General features: G+C 37.0%; 1 protein-coding gene across 5 annotated transcripts in view; it reads left to right on the forward strand.

Moving 5' to 3' along the window:
* Nucleotides 1–18182, forward strand: part of CTPS2 (CTP synthase 2) — a 147054-nt gene extending 128872 nt beyond the window's left edge. For all 5 annotated transcript variants that reach the window (XM_081327030.1, XM_081327028.1, XM_081327029.1 and 2 more), the window contains 2 exons: nt 14548–14640; nt 16435–18182. In XM_081327030.1, coding sequence (XP_081183156.1) covers nt 14548–14640; nt 16435–16438 — 97 coding nt within the window. In that variant the 3' untranslated portion in view covers nt 16439–18182. The remainder of the gene's footprint in view (nt 1–14547; nt 14641–16434) is intronic.
* Nucleotides 18183–20431: the final 2249 nt, after the last annotated feature.

Raw genomic sequence — 20431 nt, forward strand, 5'->3', positions numbered from 1 at the left:
CAGCAAGACTCATCCACACCCAGAACAAAAACTCTCCCACACAGAAGACAGAACAAGTCAAGCAAAAGTGCTATCACCCAAGCAGAAGAACGCACACACGAACCTGACTGACCCATACCAGAGATGCATGGCGGGTCCTCGAACTCGGAGCCAAGCCAAAGCTCTGGAGGCCACTACACAGCCCACTCCTCAGGACACCAAATCACAACACTCAGGATATTACGACACAACAAAAAACCCCACCCATTCAGAACACACCCCACCCAATCAGAAGACAGCCACGCCTCCAACCAATCGGAAGACAACCACACATCCACCCAATCAGAAGACAGCCACGCCTCCACTCAATCAGAAGACAACCACGCCTCCACCCAGTCGGAGGACACCCCCACCCAATCAGAAAGCAGCCACGCCTCCACCCAGTCGGAACACAGCCCCACCGGCAGTTGGAAGGAAAGGAACAGACAGACCACGCATTGCTCCTGAAAGCAGCAGGAGGAACACTCCGGCCTGATGATGACGGATGGGATTTCGTCGAAACGTCGCCACAACTTTCTGAAGATGAAAGGAACGCGGGAAGAAACCCGAGACTCTAGACCTACACATACAGACACCCACGAGAATCTACGAAAACATATATATATATATATATATATATATATATATATATATATATATATATATATATATATATATATATATATATATATATATATATATATATATATATATATATATATATATATATATATATATATATATATTCTATCTATTCTCTCTATATATATATATTCTATCTATGTGGCCTAGAGGTTAAAACAACTGCCTAATGTGCAATCAGCCCAGGTTCGAATCTCAGAAGGGTATGGCTGACTGATGAAAACAAATAAGTTTGAAATGCATATCAGTCTCCCTTTAATTCTTTGTTAGCAATCTAAAAAAAATTTACACACACACACACACACACACACACACACACACACACACACACACACACATATATATATATATATATATATATATATATATATATATATATATATATATATATATATGCAAATTATTCAAATTGCTAATAAAGAATTTGGGAGGCTAAGATGATCATTTCGAACTCATTTATGTTCTCATCAGTTAGTCATACCCTTTATCTGAGATTCGAACCCGGGCTGATTGTATATGAATGAAAGAGTTAATTAGCAAGGTCCATTCAAAAAGCCTTGACAAATACTTAAACATATATATATATATATATATATATATATATATATATATATATATATATATATATATATATATATATATATATATATATATATATATATATATATATATATATATATATATATATATATATATATATATATATATATATATATATATATATATATATATATATATATATATATATATACACTGCTCAAAAAATAAAGGAAACACTTAAACAACACAATGTACTGTATTTAATAGTAGGATATCTTATCTTGTGTTCCCTTTATTTTTTTGAGCAGTACACACACACACACACACACACACACACACACACACACACACACTATAGATATAAATATAGATAATATAGATATTGATGATATAGATTCTTGGCCAGGAAATATCAACTAAATTGAATAAGTGAATGAATCCCAAGTATTGTTAATTGATATATGATTGCTGTTTTTTTTTTAAAATATGCAATTAGTGTTGGACAAGAACATCAGAGAATTGTTTTCAAGTTTTACTCAATCATAGAACTTCATAGGTTTTCTGTTGGAAAAATATTATGCATGCTGCCTTGATCTCCTAAAGGAAAAGTGAGATCTAAACTGAATAAATCATTTTCATAAGGTTACTGTCAGGCCCCCCAAATCCTATTCTTTACCTTGCATATATACTCTACTTTTGGGGCCTGCCATTCTCCTGGGGGGAGGGGGAGCTTTGCATTAGTTTGGGATAACTTTCACTTTCTACTCTCTCCTGCTGCCTCCATCCTTTTGAGAAAGGAATGTGTCTCCCTTATCATGGAGACAGTTGCAAAGAAATGAAACCAGAGAAGACCTTGAGATGCGCGCCAACTGTGCCAGTTACCCACTCTTCAGACCACCTGTGGATTGGCTGCATTTCAAATGAACATTATGACTTTGGTGAGAGGGGGAATATTGCTCGCTTAACTATACCGTTTTGGCCGGCTTTTCCCCAGATCTTGCCTTGACTTTCCTACTGCCACTGACTCCTAATAAAAGTATCCTTTTGAGACTATGCCATTTTCAAGAGTTCTGCTTTCTTGGGTGGTTAGTTGAAGTGGGTCCTTACATAAGGCAAGATCTGCATAGTACTCAGCCCGGAGAAGCTGCTACCCTACCGGGGGAGTCACAAACAAAATCTACATGGAGGAGTTCCAGGCAGAGAAATGGTCTGAAGATCTCCTCTGCCTAAAAGCAGATGAAAGCCTCTCCAGGCACCTGGAAGAAGCTGGACCTTTTGGTGAAGAAGACCGAGCCAGATGGTCACTTGGGGTCGGCAAGAAGGAAGGATGGGAAGAAAATCCCCCAAAGTTACCCTGACACGAGGAGGAGGAAAAAAGAAGGCAAAGAAATAGAATCCAGAGCCTGCCCCTCCTGATAAAGATGGAGAGGAAGAGGAGCTGAAAGCAAGGCCAATGGAAGTTGTGATGGAGTATGTGAAAAAGACCTTTGATGAATTTAAGATGCAGTTGAAATGAAGCCATGAGTCGGAGGAGGAATCAGAGGAGGATGAGCCAGAGGTTTGTGAGATGGCAGCGGCTGGAGCCCAAGAGGCAGCACAGCAGCGGGGTTGTCCATCTCAAGGAGCCAGAGGCAGAGCACCTCAGCCAGTCGAGGTGCAATTAATCCCAATTGAGGTGAAGTTTGATGGAGACCCGAAGCGACTGGGTGTGTTCACCTACATGCAAATCTATGGGAGAACACTACCTACTGATGTCGAGAAAGTTCGAGTGATCACTCTGGAGCTAGAAGGTGGATAGCAGCTGACTTAATACACCTGAATTGAGAAATTTCAACCATTTTATGGCTGCACTCCACAGACGCTTCGAAGACCAGCTGGCCGATAAGAGAGCCTGGGAGCGGATTAAGACAGTGAAGCAAGGGAGAAGACCAGTTGCTGAGTATACTGAGGAGTTCAGAGAGTTGGCCGGTCGCCTGCGCTGGCCAGAGGACATCCTGGTAAGCTGTTTCCAGGATGGACTCAATGAAGAGCTGTACAATGCCTGTGTAGCCCACATAGCCCCAGGACGGCTGTATGACTGGTGCCTGCTAGCTGAGGAAGTGGAAATCGATCAACGCAAGCATCAGCACTGGCTGATGAGATCAAGCTTTAAGCCACAGACCGAGAAGCAAGGGGAGACCACCCAATATTCACCTGCCCCACCTCGCAGCACTTCCTGCTTCAAATGTGACAAGGAAGGACATCTAGCCATGGATTGCCACAGCAAGACACCTGCCAAGAAAGGGGATCATCTGCCGGCCGGGAGACCTCCGAGAACCCCATCACGCCCAAAGGAGAATGCTATGAGGTCCAAGGAAACCGTAGAACTCCCCTGAGATTGCAATCGAGAGGGTCGAGCTCTGGGTCCACGCCATGACGATCCAAGAGCAGTAGAAGATGACTATGAGGATGGCTCTTTGGTGAGTGCACCAATAGACCCCATTACAGTGCCCCTAGAACTGTTCATACCAGGCACTGGGAGGACAATGAAATTAGCAGCCTTACTGGACTTGGGGTGCACTCATTGTATGATTAGCCCAGAATTGGTGGGGGAAGTGCAAATTCCCCTCAGGAGACTAAAAAACCCAATCACTTTTTGCCAACTGGACAGTTCAGTTGCAGGGGGGTGCCTGCCAGTTTTGTTACCAGACCATTACACATCGACCTGAGTGGCCACACAGAGACTTTAGTGCTTATTGTGGCTCCAAGTATCGAGTGGCCATTAGTTTTGGGGCTGGCTTGGCTAAAGAAATGGAACCCCATGATCAATTGGAGGGAAGGATAGTTGAGATTCCTGCAGGTAGGAGCCCCGCCCATTCCTAAAGAAATTGGTGGGAGATGAGGATTACGTCGTGATTTTGCCTCAGCTCTCAGTGAGTCAGATTTGCAAAGCCTTCCAATGGAATACAGAGATTTAGCTGAAACATTCAGTGAACAGAGGGCGGATGAATGCCCCCTCACCAACCCCACAGACTGTGCTATTGAGATCATTCCAGGGGCGAAATTACCAAAGCCAAAAATGTATTCAATGACTCACAGGGAGCTAACTGAACTGGACAAATTTATCAAAAAGAACTTAGAGCAAGGTTTTATTGAGCCAGCCAGACCTTGGGTGGCAGCTCCTGTTTTATTCAGAAAAAAGAAAGATGTCTATCTTCGTCTCTGCATTGATAGAAGTCTGAACGTATCCATTACCTTTAATGAAGGACATGTTAGCGCATCTATCAAAAGGATTTTTTTTTTCAAAACTGGATTTGAGAGAGGCTTATTAACGCATAAGAATAAAGAAAGGGGATGAGTGGAAAGCTGCTTTCAATTGCCCATTGGGTTTCTACCAGTTTAAAGTTCTCCCGTTTGGATTACAAGGAGCCCCTGCAGTATTCATGCAGCTGATCAACAAAGTCCTACGTGATCACCTGTATAAGGGGGTCTTAGTTTATCTGGATGATATCCTTATTTACACCGAAACCAAAGATGAACTCATTAAACTGGTCAGAGCAGTACTGAAAAAACTGTGCTCTGCTAAACTATATGCCAAGCTGTCAAAGTGTGAATTTCACAAAGATCACATAGATTACCTGGGTTATCACATATCAAATGAAGGAATAGAGATGGACCCTGAGAAGATGAGGGCAGTCTTGGACTGGGCTCCCCCCAAAACCAGGAAACAGTTGCAAAGTTTCCTAGGATTTGCAAACTTCTATAGGCAATTCATCCCATCTTTTGAACAAATTGCCCTCCCAATCACAAACTTACTGAAAACAAGAGGGGGAGACAAGCCTAAGCCCAGTCAACCACTGAAATGGACAGATGAATGCCAAGCAGCTTTTGAAAACTTAAGAGACTTTTTTCTTTTTTTATGTAATATGTTTTTATTAATTTTTAACATGATGACCTTAATATTCGGTAAACAGTGTGTTGTCTGAGTTTACATTTAAAAAACATTTGCTAACAATTGGTTTCTATGATCTATAATCCACATAAAAGCTTTACTTGATTTCCTCTTCTTCCCATAATGTTCTCTTTTACCAACCTTAAGTTAATACAATTCTTATTGTTTTGATAGATAACAATTGAGTATAATTTTTTTTCTAATATTTCCACAAATAATAATCACATCGATATAATATTTCTTTTCTATCTAGTCATTCTGGTTGCCTCATCATAGATCGCATTTACAGTTCTTGCTTACATTTGTTTTTCCCACAATATTCAAGACATTCTTACTGGTTAAGATTTTCTCAAAGTTAATTACATTTAAATATTTGATTCTGTTTTTTCTCATGTAAACCATCCCATCTTTTACCTTACCTAAGGAATAAATAAGACTAACAAAAGAGAAAAAAAGAAAAATAGTAAAGAAGGATAGAAAAATAGTATACTACTGAAAGTCCATGTTTCCCCTAAGCTAATACATATTTATTTCCGAACTTTTTCCATTCTTTTTTTACCATAATTAAGAATATATCTAATCTTTAAATATTCCATTTAATAAATCTAGTAATCTAGTCTTTTAACTCTTATTCAAAACATTTTTTTTCAATCTATTGTAATTTTCTTAAAATCATTCACATTTAAATGTCTAAAATATGTCCTTATATATAAGCCACTCTAACTCTTTTATATTACTCATATCAAGAAATAAGAGAAGAAAAGAGAAGAAAGAGAGAGTACTATGTTATTTGAGGGACTCCTCCCTCTTAAAGTAAAATTCATATCCAAAATCTTTCTATTACTTTAACCATATTCAAATGGGTGTTTCTTTTTAAAATATTCTCTCTGATAAGTCCCATCACCTATTTTCTTAATTTTCACTTTGGCCTTCTTCTTTTGCCCAATATCCTTAATCAATATATTCTGCTGAATCAAAGAGTCTTTCCATATTCTTGTAGGTGTCTGTTGAAAATCTTTTTCTTTCTTTTTCTCTCTGTATCTCTTATCATTTTTTGTCTCTCCAGTTCTAGTGGTGTTCCTGATGATGGGCTTTACTAACCTGGAGGCATTTCCTGGAAGGTAATAAAATACCATTCCAGATGTGGACTGATCATAAGAACCTCAAAGCTTTGAAAACTCCCAGAAAACTCTCCCCTAAGCAAGCACGGTGGTCCCAGCATTTTCATCGTTTAAATTTTATCATTCACTACTTCCCTGGGGGATAAAACGTCATTATCCAGACTTCCACAATACAACAGCAAGAAAGCAGAAGTGGCCAAGCCATTTCTACAACCTCACCAATTAGCGGCCCCTGTAATCACCAGGGCCCAATCAAAACCAGTAGGTTCATTTGAAAAGACTCTATTACAGGAATTCAAAACATCCTTAGAAACTGATGAATGGTATTGCAACCATAATAACCTGTGTGCATTAAAAGATGGTTTGGCATGGACTGGGGAGAAACTTTATGTCCCAACAGCATTGAACTTAAAGTAATGCAAGCTGGTCATGATTCAAAGACCTCTGGGCATTTTGGTTTTGTAAAAACCTTACATCTTATTAAAAGACAATTCTGGTGGCCTGCATTAAAAAAGGACATGGAAAGCTGCCCCACTTGTGCTGCAGAAAAAAGATGACAAGGGAAACCCCCTGCGGTGGGTAGCCAGATCATCAGCACCCTGGAGAGAGATCTCTATGGATTTCATTGTGGAACTGCCTGAAAGTGCAGGCAATATTGTAATTTGGGTTGTAACTAATTTGCCTCCAAACAAGTTCACTTCATCCCATGCCTTAAGATTCCTATTCTTTATCTTGCATATATACTCTACTTTTGGGGCCTGCCATTCTGCTGGGGTGAGGGGGAGCTTTGCATTAGCCTGGGATAACTTTTGCTTTCTACTCTCCCCTCCTGCCACCATCCTTTTGAGAAAGGAATGTGTCTCACTTATCAGGGAGACGTTGCAAAGAAACAAAACCGGAGAAGACCTTGAAATGTGCGCCAACTGTGCCAGTTACCTGTTCTTCAGACTACCTGTGGATTGGCTGGATTTCAAATGGACATTATGACTTTGGTGAGAGGGGGAATATTGCTTGCTTAACTATACCATTTTGGCCGGCTTTTCCCCAGATCTTGCCTTGACTTTCCTACTGCCACTGAAAGAGCTGCAGATGCTATCTCAGAACCATTGCACCACATCTTTCAAAAATCCTGGAGTACCGGGGAAGTACTTGAGGACTGATGTGGTTCCCATCTTCAAGAAAAGGGGGGGGGGACGGACCCAGGAAACTACAGACCAATCAGTTTAACATGGATATCTGGGAAGATCCTACAAAAGATAATCAAAAAACAGATCTGTGAACAACTAAAAGCAAACAAAGATATAACTAGTTGCCAGCACGAGTTTGTTAAAAACAGATCATGCCAAACCAAACTTATTTCATTCTTCAACAAAAAGACTAAACTAATATACTGTGGATGACTTCAGTAAGGTATTTGATAAAGGAGACCACAACTTACTCCTTGGTAAGCTAGAAAAAGGTAGAATACTGTAGACATCACCACCAGATGGATGTGTAGTAGGCTGGCAAACCATACTCAGCAAGTAGTCCTCAATGGCATTACATCCACATGGAGAGAAGTAAGCAGTGGGGTACCACAAGGTTCCATCTTAGGCCCACTACTCTTCAATATCTTCATCAATGACTTAGATGAGGGAATTGAAGGGAAACTCTTCAAATTTCTATTCTATTCTATTCTATTCTATTCTATTCTATTCTATTCTATTCTATTCTATTCTATTCTATTCTATTCTATTCTATTCTATTCTATTCTATTCTATTCTATTCAGTCCAACCCCCTGCTCAGGCAGAAAACTCTATACCATTTCAGACAAATGGCTGTCCAGTCTCTTCTTAAAAACTTCCAGTGTTGGAGCATTCACTGCTGCTGGAGGCAGTTTGTTTCACTGATTAATTGTTCTAACTGTCAGGAAATTTCTCCTTAGTTCTAGGTTGCTTCTCTCTTTGGTTAGTTCATCCATTGCTTCTTGTCCTGCCTTCAGGTGCTTTGAAGAATAGCCCAACTCCCTCTTCTTTGTGGCAACCCCTGAGATATTGAAACACTGCTGTCATGTCACCTCTCATCCTTCTCTTCATTAAACTAGACATATCCAATTCCAACAACCGTACCTTATACTATGTTTTAGCCTCCAGTCCCTTTTTGTAAGGTTAATAAAAACACACAAACACACACATGGTACCAGGAAAATTCAGTATCCCACAGGTACAAGTGATATCAAGATAGCATTGCCTAATATTTGTTTTCATACAAGGATTTCTGCTCTTTTGACTTGTGGAATATTTGACATGTTGAAAACATTTTTATCAGCAATTTTACAAAATAACTGCTGGTCAATGAAACATTTTTCATTGAAACCTCAGCAGAATTGTTTATAAATAAAGGAATCTCCCAGAAGATAGCTAAAAATGCTTAGAAAAATAAAAACTCTTAAAGATTAAGTTTCAGATTTGCTCTCGAAAATCATAACAAAATACTTATTTCAAAGAAAGCAAGCCAGTGCTATTCCAAGAAATGAACATGTACCTAACCTATAAGAGGAGCAGAACATCTTTCTCTATTACCCAAAGCTACTTCGGACAAAAAATGTGCTCCTGATGAAAACTAAAATATGGGTAAAATACACAATATTTCCCTCCCCGGCACAAATATACATGCTTAGGTATACTCCAACCATACATCCATTTCAAAAGACAAACCAGCAAGGCAATGTGGTTAAGGCAAACTGCCTTCATCACCCACCTCTCTCGTCCAGGAACTCTTCACTATCATCTTCTCACCTACCTTTTTTTAAAACATTGTTTGGGCATTTCACACTAAAAATCCTGGACTATAGCCATTTCTCACTGTTATTTTCCAATATTGTCTATGGATGTTATTTACTGAGATGCTGCTGGCCTATATGCTACTTTCACAGTTAATTCATTTAACAACACTTTAAAGAATCAGACTTGAGAAGAAAAGAACTAAGGAACAGACATTTGATGACAAAACTGAAACTAAAAGACTATTACAAGAATCTAAATTTTCTTTATCATAATGGCTTTTTGAAAAAAAAGTTTTATATTTGCAGCATCTAATACTTTCTCTCTCATGTAGCGCTTTTCTGAATCTATAGTTACAGATGGTTTCCTGCCACTGAATAAGAATGAGTAATCTGAATGGAACAAATGTAATTAATTATGCACTTAAGTGATGAGCCAGGAACAATTCCCAAAATCCAATGTTTTTAACATCTGTTCCAATGAATTTACTTTGTTAGAAAATTCTCCCTATTTTGTGATAGCAATAATAGTTCTGGATATTGCAAAGGAACTCTGGGCAATAGAAAGTTAGAGTAAATATTGAATTACAGTAACTTAATACGTAATAAGTAACATTATTTCAGTTTGTTGCTTCTTTGTTTTGTTCTTTGGTACATAGCTAAAATAAAGTATACTTCCATTTTTATTACATTTCTATATTGGTGAGTATGAAAATTAGAAATGTTCAGTGTCAGTGGCTGATAAAGTAAAACTGATGTACTGTTGAAAAGAAATGCACCTACAGTATCTGGGAGTAAATTGTATTGAATTGCTAGAGTGGGACCTATTTTAATATGAATGTAAATCCAACTAGGCAAACAATTTAGGGTAAAAAGTGGGTGCTCTGTGTGAATGAGGGAGAGAGACACAGAAATGGATTGTTTGGATGTATTTTAAGAAATGTCTCCAACGTGCTACATCCAAATGTATAGTTTTCCAGTCCCATATAATTCTCAGCTATAATTTCAGCATATATAGCATTGTGGCAAGTATTCTAGACAGACTCAGCTTTAGGAACACCAGTCCAAACTATTACCATACACAGAAAGTACAATGCAGTGATAAAATATTGAATGTGCAATTGCAAATTCATTCCTACTTTTTAATTTCCAGGGTGTTTTGTATATTTATAGTAGATATTATAGCATATTAGCATTTCCCCAGGATAGTATACTACACATTTATCTTAGATGAATCAATAAGAGATGTTGTTGCAGCAATGGGAACTAATTCTAAATAATTTTTGGCTTTTATAATTTATTCTAATAATAATTAAAGAAGACTGATACATTATTTTTGAGTACCTTTTAATTTTCATGGAATATGGAGAACTGTTTCATAATATTAATCTTTATTTTACGCTTCCTGGGTACATTCAGAAAGAAGTAAGTACAATATTAGTTCTACTAATTAAAATACAGTTTGACCATATTGCCTCAAGTGCTTAAGAATTAATTACTTATTAGCAAACTGATTAATTTTGTTTGAAATGCCTTTTATATTACAAAGAAGGGTGGCACAGGATTTCTACCCCAAAGCCATAAAACATAAGCCGTATTTGCTTCAGTTATTGGCTTATTGTTGAGAGAACAGTTTGAGTAAAAGGGTAAATCAGGAAAACATAAAGAGACTGAGAACTATTTTGGGTATTTCAAATCAGACCACACCTCTTATGTAAATGTACAGTTGTTTTTGCATTCTTTACTATAAGTTCTGGTGTTGTAATATATTGTCCTTGTAGTTTTTATGCATTTTGCTCTCTTTTTCAAGCAGAGTCCCCTATTTTGTTGTTGATTTCCTCCTCTTCTGTTAGTTTTTGGGTTGTCAGTTCATCAAATGAGTTCAGAGTCTCATTTGGTGAGTTTATGCTGTCAGATTTGTCCTTAAATCTGGCTTTCATTTGTTCGGTCATTGCCAGGATTGTTTCATGTATAAAAGTAAGGTTCTACATTTAGGTAAGAAAAAACAAATGTACAGATATAGTATAGGGGGTACCTTGCTCAATAGTAGTAACTGTGAGAGGGATCTCGGAGTCTTAGTGGACAATCACTTAAATATGAGCCAGCAGTGTGCTGCATCTGCCAAAAAAGCCAACACAGTCCTAGGCTGCATTAACATGCCTGTTTTTCTACAATCAAGTTTAAAACAGTCAGAAATGTAATTTGAATTCCTTTGTCTGCAATTTGTATATCTGCATGTTATCAGCAAAGTAAGAAAATATTTTCGAATTCCTTCTGTTTGCATCCTACATGTGCATGTTGTTTACAAGCAAGGCTCAGTCAAAAAGGCGCTTCGGAAAAGTGCATGCCTGCAATTAAAATCCTGTGAACTCTTGTTTCTTTCTGTCTCCCTGTGGAGACCAGCAAAAAGGCCAGTTAAAATCTTACTGCCTCTCTGCCAGCGAGTTTTAGAGTGGCTGTACATGCTAATGAACTTTTACTAAGATGTGCCTTGAATATTTTTAATTGCAAAGGACTGTGTTTGTAAGCTTGAGTTTTGTGAAATCAAGATGTAACATTAGAATTTCCTGTCTGTCTTCTCCAAAAAATTGCCTCCCACCTAAATTGAGAAAGTTCAGAGATTTACTGTTGCAAACAATTTGTTTCAGAGCTGAATCTTTACTCAAAGAGGAGAAAAGTTTTTTAGTTTGCTAACTCTTTGTTCTAAAGGCTGCTGAGAGGTCATAAAAGGGGGCTATTAAGCAATTAATTGCCTTGGTAACCAGCTCTTGGTTGTTGCTCAGTCAAAGAGACCCCCACCTATTAAAAGTATTCTTAATAGTTGTTTTCATTGTTTGCAATTTGAATTTTTTAAATTGATTTTAAGTCATCTAATCAATAGATTTTCTCCGTGACAATCTACCCTAACCTGGTTCTTCAGGTTATCAAGTGGTGCATATTGGGACCATGAGTCCACTTTGTTCTGGTTGTCCTGTTCTTCTTTTTCCTTCCACTCTGTCAGTATGAGAACCTTCTGTAGAGAGCTAGGACTTTGCATAATGTGTCCAAAGTAAGATCATTTGAGCCTATTCATTTGTGCCTTGTTGAGATATCTGGGTTAATTTGTTGGATAATCTATTTGTTTGTTTCTTGGCTGTCCATTTATATTCTTAGAAGTTTTCTACAACAAAAGATTTGAAAACCATCAGTACTATTGCTATCTTGCTTTTTCAAAGTATAATTTCAATATATTAATTAACAATTATCCCATAGGTATGCCAACAGAGTATAGTATTACATCTACCATAGGACAAAATTTTAAAATGGGATTATTTTGACTAAGCCTAACATTAACTCTCTTGCGCTACATTTAAAATTGTCAGTTTTGTTGAATTGGAACACAGCTTACTTTAATAGTTCCTGTCAGCACTGTGGCAATGGATATCCATGCTCTGACAACTGAGATTCAGCAGCCATTTTACCTTTGTTTTTAATGTGCTTTTTCTGTTCTTTTAGAGTTCCGATGTAAAAGGGGGGATGGGGTAAATGCTTGAGAGTTTAGCTAGCCATAACAATGCGGAAGTGTGGGAACTCAAGGACATTGTCTGATAAGCTTTTGGCGGGCTGAGGAGCCAGAGAGAAAAGCCCACGTCTTGTGCTAATTGGGGAATGTGATTTATGACAGATTTTGTGGGGTGGGAATTGCAACTTGTTACTTTGTATCTGGGGGGAGGGAATCTCAGTCTTGGGCTCCACTATGTGCCAATACTTTGTTTCCTGAATAAAATGTTCTTTGAGGAAGAAATTCTTGCCTTGAAGTTCTTTTAATTGGTTTCATCTATTGGAATCATGACAGTTCCATGAGTATAATTCTTTAATTTTGAAATCAGAACACAATTGTTTGTTTATTTCCTGTAAGTAGAGCCCGTATTAGTCATTGTAGTTCTTATTTTGATTACTAGAAAAATAATTTCAGGAAAATGTCTGTGGAAATTCTCAGTCATCGAGGTCATGGCTGTCCCAAAGGTGCTTTTTCAAGAGGCAATTAGACTTCCTTGTTTTTCTTTGAAGATGTCTCGCTTCACTTGAACACAGCCTGTGATCAACAGTAAAGGGACACAGGGCAGAAAACATCCTGCAGCCTCAACAGCTCTCTAAAAGAATGCAAATGACTAGCTGTCCGCAAGGAATATAAATCCTTCCATACCCCACCATCCAGTCAGAGCTGAAGAAGCTTCTTGGATGAGAAGTGAAATGTCTTCAAAGAAAAACAAGAGAGTCCAGTTGCCTCTTGAAAAAGCACCTTTGGGACAAATTCAGGAAAAATTTAATTTGGAAATAAAATATTTTGAGACAAGATTATATTTATGCTAAGGATTTTTTCTCATAGTCTTTCATCTTATTCAGTATTTTTACTGTTGTCTGATATGTATTACATTCGTATCAGGACTACATTCACACAAAATACTACAATATGCAAAATATTCTGAATGTTGAGTCACAGTTGTCACGCAAGTCATTAAGAATAGTATATAAACCATAGTGATTGGATTGGTATAATACGTAAAACCACATGCTATAATCATTGTTATTTCCTTGATTTGTCCTTGACAGAAATTTTCAATAAGTATTAAGATACTAAGAAGGGAAAAGGTAGCAGTAGAACACCGAGAACTCCACTTATCTTTCTCTGGAACCAGCAGGATTAAAAAACTTTATATTCTAAAGCAGTATTTCTCAAAATTGGCAACTGGCTGGAAATTCTGGAGCCAGAAATTACACATCTTAAAGCTGCCAAGTTTGGGAAACACTGCAGAATCGGTCACTGGGACCAGAGGTTTTGTCTTCCGAGCTTTCAGACTTGTGCGAAACACTGTTTTAAATAGCAATAGCACTTAGACTTATATACTGCTTCAGAGTGCTTTATTGTCCTCTCTAAGCAGTTTACAGAGTCAGCATATTTCTCCCAACAATCTGGGTCTTCATTTGGATCCTCAGAAGGAAGGAAGGCTAAATCAACCTTGAAGCGAACTGCTGACAGTCTCCATTGTTAGCCTGCAATACTGCATTCTAACCACTGCACCACCACAGCTCTTAAACCATAAAGTGGCTTTGTAGATTTATCCTACTGTAAAAAAATATTAAAACAATTTCTTAATATCAAATTAATTGGATGAAGATAGAGTCAATTCAGCCAACCACATCATTTATGGACTATTATTTTCTATGATTAATATTCTATATTTTGGTAATTTATCACATGGTTACAGAATGAAGTTCTTATTCCTCTTGAGGTAATTAACATGCCTTCCAAAGGAAAACAGATGATGAAATGAGTACTGTATAAATTACCCTAAGGACTGAATCAAGCCAAAGCTAAGTATTTTTAAGCACCATTGATTTCAATGAGTGAGTTAGTTGATTTAATTCTTGCATCAATATGAACAGATCTGAAAAAAACCATAATGCTGATTGCTTTTGCAGTAAGAAATAGATAGCTGGGAAACTTTATGTAAAAATTGGATTCTTAAATTATTTATTCTTTTCTGTTTAGTGACAGTTATAGTGACATGAGTGAAGAGAATTTTCCAGAAAAAGAAACAAGCATAACATGTTCAGGAGTGCAAGAAAAGCATAAAGAAGACAGGTAAGCCTATTCCATTCTCCCCACCTCTCAAAGCAGAGACTTGCTCCAGAATTTTCCTCAAGGCAGCAGAAGAAGGAGAAATTTCCTGACAGTGAGAACAATTAATCAGTGGAAAGGGTTGCCTTCAGAACTTGTGGTTATTCCATCGCTGGAGATTTTAAGAAAAAATTGGACAGCCATTTGTCTGAAAAGGTATAGGGTCTCCTGCTTGAGCAGGGGGGTGGACTAGATCTTCAAGGTCTTTTCCTACTCTGTTATTTTGTTATTTCTAAATATATTATTTATCAATTCTGTTAATTTAAATACCCCTTCCACTAAACACAAAAACACATTTAATTTATGTCTAATTTCACTCTCCAATGTCATGTTAAACACGGCTACTGATTTATGCCTTAACCCAGAGAAGATATTAATTATTCCTAAGCAGGAACGTTATAATCACTCACTTTTAGATTGTTTCAGCAAAGAAAAGCAGAATATAAATACGATAAACAAGCATTTCTTGTCAAATCAGTGTAGTTTTTTTTGTTACAGAACCATATTTTCCCATTTCTAAAATCCAAATTGTCCGTTTGAGGTAAAGTTAGAGAAATGTTCATGATTTGGGGAAATCAAATTGCTAAAAAGATGTCTTAAAGCTTAAGGTACTAATGTTATCCCTTTAACCTCTGGTAGTTTAGAAAACATAGATCCTCCTAAGTTGTCCTTATTGAAGATGATGTCACAATGTCTACTAGTCTCCCATGGGGCCCCTAATAAATACAGTCACCATGTATTAACAGATGACCCTCTCTGCTTTAAGTATTTATGTTTGTCTGCTTTTTTTTTGTCTGTTGGGGAAGTGCACAGTCCAAATATGTTTCTATTCCAGTCTATTCTATCAGTACATTTAAGATGGTAGAAACAAATTTTCTGGCCTCCTCCATATGCTGTTTGGGACAGCATCTCTGACCAATATGAACCTCCCTTCCCCTTCCCCTTTCCTCTCCCCTCCCTTCTCTCCAAATGACACCTGCTTTGTTTATAGACAGAGCAATCAGTTAGACAGTATTCCAAAGTACCCTCCCTTTTATTTCAGTACACTAAAAAATGTACTGATAGAACATATTTTTCTGTTTTAATTTTGATGCAGTCAGCTGGCTGACTTATAGATTTCTAAAAAGGAAATTTCAAAAATAATTTATGTTTAATTCAGTGGAAGTAGAATTGCATTAATACACACACGTACACATAGAATTTATTTTCCCCTCTGTTCCTCTTGTCTTCTTTGAGACTCAGGTAGACTGCAAATCTCTACAAGTCTACTCCTAAGCAATCCCTATTGATTCAACAATAATGTATATAGAACTGAAACTCAAAAGTATTTTGTAGATGTTGCCCTATATTTTTTAGGTTTTAAGAGGCACAGGTATTTTCACAACTTTGTAATTTCTATCTAGAATTGTTCTTGCTGCTGCATTTCACATCCTGTCATATTGAAATCACAACATGAAAGCAGCCTAAATGGTTGCCTATTCCCTATGTCAGCAATAGGAAAAGTCAAATGATTCCTACAGTTGAAATGTTTTAAGGATTATATAAATCTTACATCAAAAACTAGACAGACAACATGAATCTGTCATATTTAGAAGTGTGAATAAAGGGTCTGGCAGAGAATGTCTAATGACAGAATTTCTCTTCCAATGTGAGAGGACAAAAGTTTTATTTATGGGCCAACTATAGAAATATTAATTGCACATGCAGAGGAGGAGTTGCATAATCATCATTTTTAAACCTTCTTCTCTTTTTGACAAGATAATAAAAACAAGCAGAAGAAAAAAGCATAACTGAAAAGGCCATTCCAAAGAAGAAAAACTGGTTAAGTTGGAGAAGATATGCATCTGCCTCCTACGGAAGGTCCCCTTATGTTCTTGAGAATGTTTCTGCTGACTCAATGAAAAACCAGTTCCATTTCAACATTATCACTCTCTCTAAACTGCATAAAGTCCACCTCATGCTGCCTCATCATTTCAAGTGAATTTGTTAGCTTTGTGCTACTGTTTGGTGGTAAGGAGGGTGTCAGAATTCTATATTTCTGGATCATTTAAAACATGTCTTTCAGCCTATTTTTTATGCTGCAGTTAGAAGGACATTTGATGCACTATAACCTTTTTCTTAAGTAATGCTTATTATATATGTCATTATGTGCATATTTCTGTAAATATTTCTTCCTAGACAGAGTTAATGTTGATTGGGGTAATGATACAGGGATCCAAGATAATAAGCTGACAAAGAATGTTTGGCTTAAGAACCAGTCTTCACTACAAATTCAGCCCCAGTCCTCTGACGTGTGCAGGGAATAATGAGAAATAAAAATAAATATAAATCTGTCTAGTCTGTTTACTTGGTCTTCTTGTTTCACACTTACCCAGACTGCTATAAGATTTAAAAAGAGTCTGCCTTTTCTATGGACAAGATAAGCCAACCTATAACATAACCCTGTATTTCATTTCTTAGTTTTTGGTCACTTTCCTTTTTCAGTGGAAGAAAAAGTCCTTTCTTTTTAAGAATCTAAATGGCTGGAAGGAAAAGCAATTACTTTTTTGAGGGCGGGAAATATGTAAGAAACTTTGAATAAAGATAAAAAAAGATAAGAAATGTGTGTTGTTTTCATCCATCCAGGTTTCCTAAAAGTCTAGAAAGAAACAATTACTTTAAAAAGTGCTTTCGGCATATTCCTCTAGCCATTTCCATATATATTTTGCAGAAAAGATTGGTGCATATTACTTGTATGCAGTATTATATTTTCTGTCAATGTATCTACTGCACTAAAGCAGAACCATTGCCTCGTTAATAATTTGCACTGTTTCTTTAGAGACTTTAAGTCTCTAGCCTGACTATGGCAATATGCTTTTACGGCATTTTCTTCAAAAAGAAAAAAAATCACTTCCCAGACTAAAAAACAATATGTTTTATTTTTTCATGTTAAAAGAGAGTTTTTCAGAACAGACATTTGACAAGGATATCCTCTAATTTGGAGTTTTTAAATGATTTTCCATTATTCAAGTAATATCTTTGTTAATATTGAGATCTACAGATGTCCCCCACCCCCACAGAAAGATTACAGGTTAAAAATATATACTCTGTGTAATTATTTAAATGATGCTGGTATAATGTTGCCTTGAAAGTTAATTGATATTGTTAGATGATTGCATCTCATTGAATTATGAAGATTACCATGTAAAGCAATGGCCCCCAACCTTTGGGGCACCAGGGACCAGATCTGTGGAGGTTTTTCAGTGGATGGAGGAGGCATGGTTTCATGTGCTGCCTGCATCCTGTGAAGGGGGCTTTGCTTGTTTGTGCGGCCCAGTTTGTGCCATGCTGCGGCCCGGTGCCGGTCCATGGCCTGGAGGTTGGGGACCCCTGATGTAAGTACACCAGGGTTTTTTAAGGTATATTTTGTTAAGTCCAAACTGGATATGAAAATGCATTAAAAAGTGAAGCTAAAATATATGTATTGTTCTTTTATATTCAACTGTGGGTTAGTAGAAAAACATAAAGCTGATGTTTTCTCATTTTTATGATTCATTTTATATAAATGAGTTTACCTGAAGAAAAAAGAGTGAAATATAGAAGCCTCAAGTTTTAGGATGCAATTAAATTCTTAAGTTAATAATTGCCTTTTCCATATTACCCATTCTCTCTCTCTCCCTCTCCCCCCTCCCCCCCTCTCCCAGTTATTGGCAACTGAAGAGTAAATTGCTCAATTCAAGAAATAATCAAGCCATCTTGAAGCTTTTCAATCTTTTCAAGATGCTTCTCCAAGTGGCCCAATTTAGAAATTGTCCAGGTGTTATCATGAAGATAACATAAATATAGAAGAGGAACCTTCTAAATCAGGAGTCTCCAACCCTTTGTCTGTGGACCAGTACTGGGCCACGGCATGTCAGCAACCGGTCTGCACAAACAAGCAAAGCCCATCCGTGGGATGCAGGCAGCACACAAAACCACCCCCACCCCCCCACCGGTCTGCAGAAAAACCTCTCTCCATGTAACTGGTCCCTGGTGCCCAAAAGGTTGAGGACCTCATTTTGTCACAGTACTTTTTATGATACCCATAAGGGGAAGCAATTCTTGTTTCCAAGTTCAGAATTAAAACTCTGACAGAATTACTGCCGCCGAACTTTTTGTGTAGGTGAAAAATATATCAGCTTAGCCCATGCTACCAAACGGAAATTGCTAGCCAAAACTGCAAATTGCCTTTACATTCTTGATTACAGGTAGTTTATTTTATGTTGCAGTTCACCCTGTTTAAAAGATAAAAAAGGCAAAGGTAAGTAATGTGATACACTAAACTATTACTGACACCATTGTGCTGGAGTCAATTTTTTTTAGGAAATATATAGCATAATGTAGCAATACAGTTCTAGCTTGCTTTTTTCTACTTATATAGGAAAACCTGTAGGTATTTTCAACTGAATAACATTTCAATAGGGTCACAGTCCTTTTACAATATTTCAGTGTTAATTTACTTTAGTTGTTGAATTTGCTTGGCTGACTCTTCATAACAGATCTCTCAGGCAAACATTTTTTGCTGGTTAACTTACTAATTTTCACATTCTGTCCAGGAGAATAAATAAAGATGGAAAAAATTATTAAAGACAAATGGCCTCAAAGAAAGAACTGGTGGGTCCACAAAATAGAGAAAGTAATAGAACATGAAAGAAGCTAAAGTGCTCTGGAACTTTAGAATTCAAACAGACTAGCAACTGCCACACAACTTTCCAGGCTTAACAATTATTAATAAGAAAGACAAAGATGTCTCAGTAGTATCTAAATACAGCAGAATAGAAGAGAAAAACTGAGAACATAAAAAATTAAAGACCTGCAAACAAAAGTAGACTGGCTGTGGCAAAAGAAAGCAAAGATAGTACCTGTAGTAATAGGTCCCTTGGGTGCAATCTCAAAACATCTAGGACACCACTCAACACCATCAGCATTGTCAAAATCACCGCAATAATTAGATCTTAAGTCATTTATTCATTTTCCCCTACTTTTTGATAATTATTAAATTAGAATGCTGCCAGTTTCTACTAGAGACAACTCTAGGCAGCTTAAACCAAGTAAAAAGTGTTTGTTTACAATGATGTCCTAATTTGGCTATTCTGTGATTTTTCATGAATTTAACAGAATTCATTTTACAATAGCTTTCAGAGTAGTTACTATACTCCAAAGAAAGTATTCTTCTACTGGTAATATTCAGCTACTGGTGTCATGGTATTAGCCAAATACAAGGCTGTAGCAGTGGGACAAAACCTGGTTTTGTATATTATGGTCTTTATCACTAAGCTTCCATTTTCATTCTTGTTCTATCATCCAACAAGATGGCAATTCTTTTTCAAAAAGTTCTGAATAACCAAAGAAAGGAAGATTTTTCCTCAAAAGTATTTTTGTCTACCCCGGTGGAAAAGGAAGCTCTACTATAATGACGTGTTATGACCTTAGTAATTTATCAACTGAAGCTATCTGCATTTTTAAATATAGATGCTAAATATGAAGAGCATCAAATGCCACATTACATGTAGGATGACCTTTAGACTTAATATCATCAACAAATGAAAATGCCAGCCTACTACCTCTTATATACCTTACCAGTTATATTTGTTTATGGTTTCTAAGCCATAAATATGCCATCTTGTTTGAAAATGCATTAGCTTCATTGGTCCTGCTTGAATAACTGCCCTGAATTCAGTTATACTGCATAATAAAATTCAAATCATTTTTGGCTGGTTATGTTTTATTTTAGTTT

This window comes from Vipera berus (genome assembly GCF_964194415.1).
Source record: "Vipera berus genome assembly, chromosome: 4".
NCBI classification, from domain to species: domain Eukaryota; kingdom Metazoa; phylum Chordata; class Lepidosauria; order Squamata; family Viperidae; genus Vipera; species Vipera berus.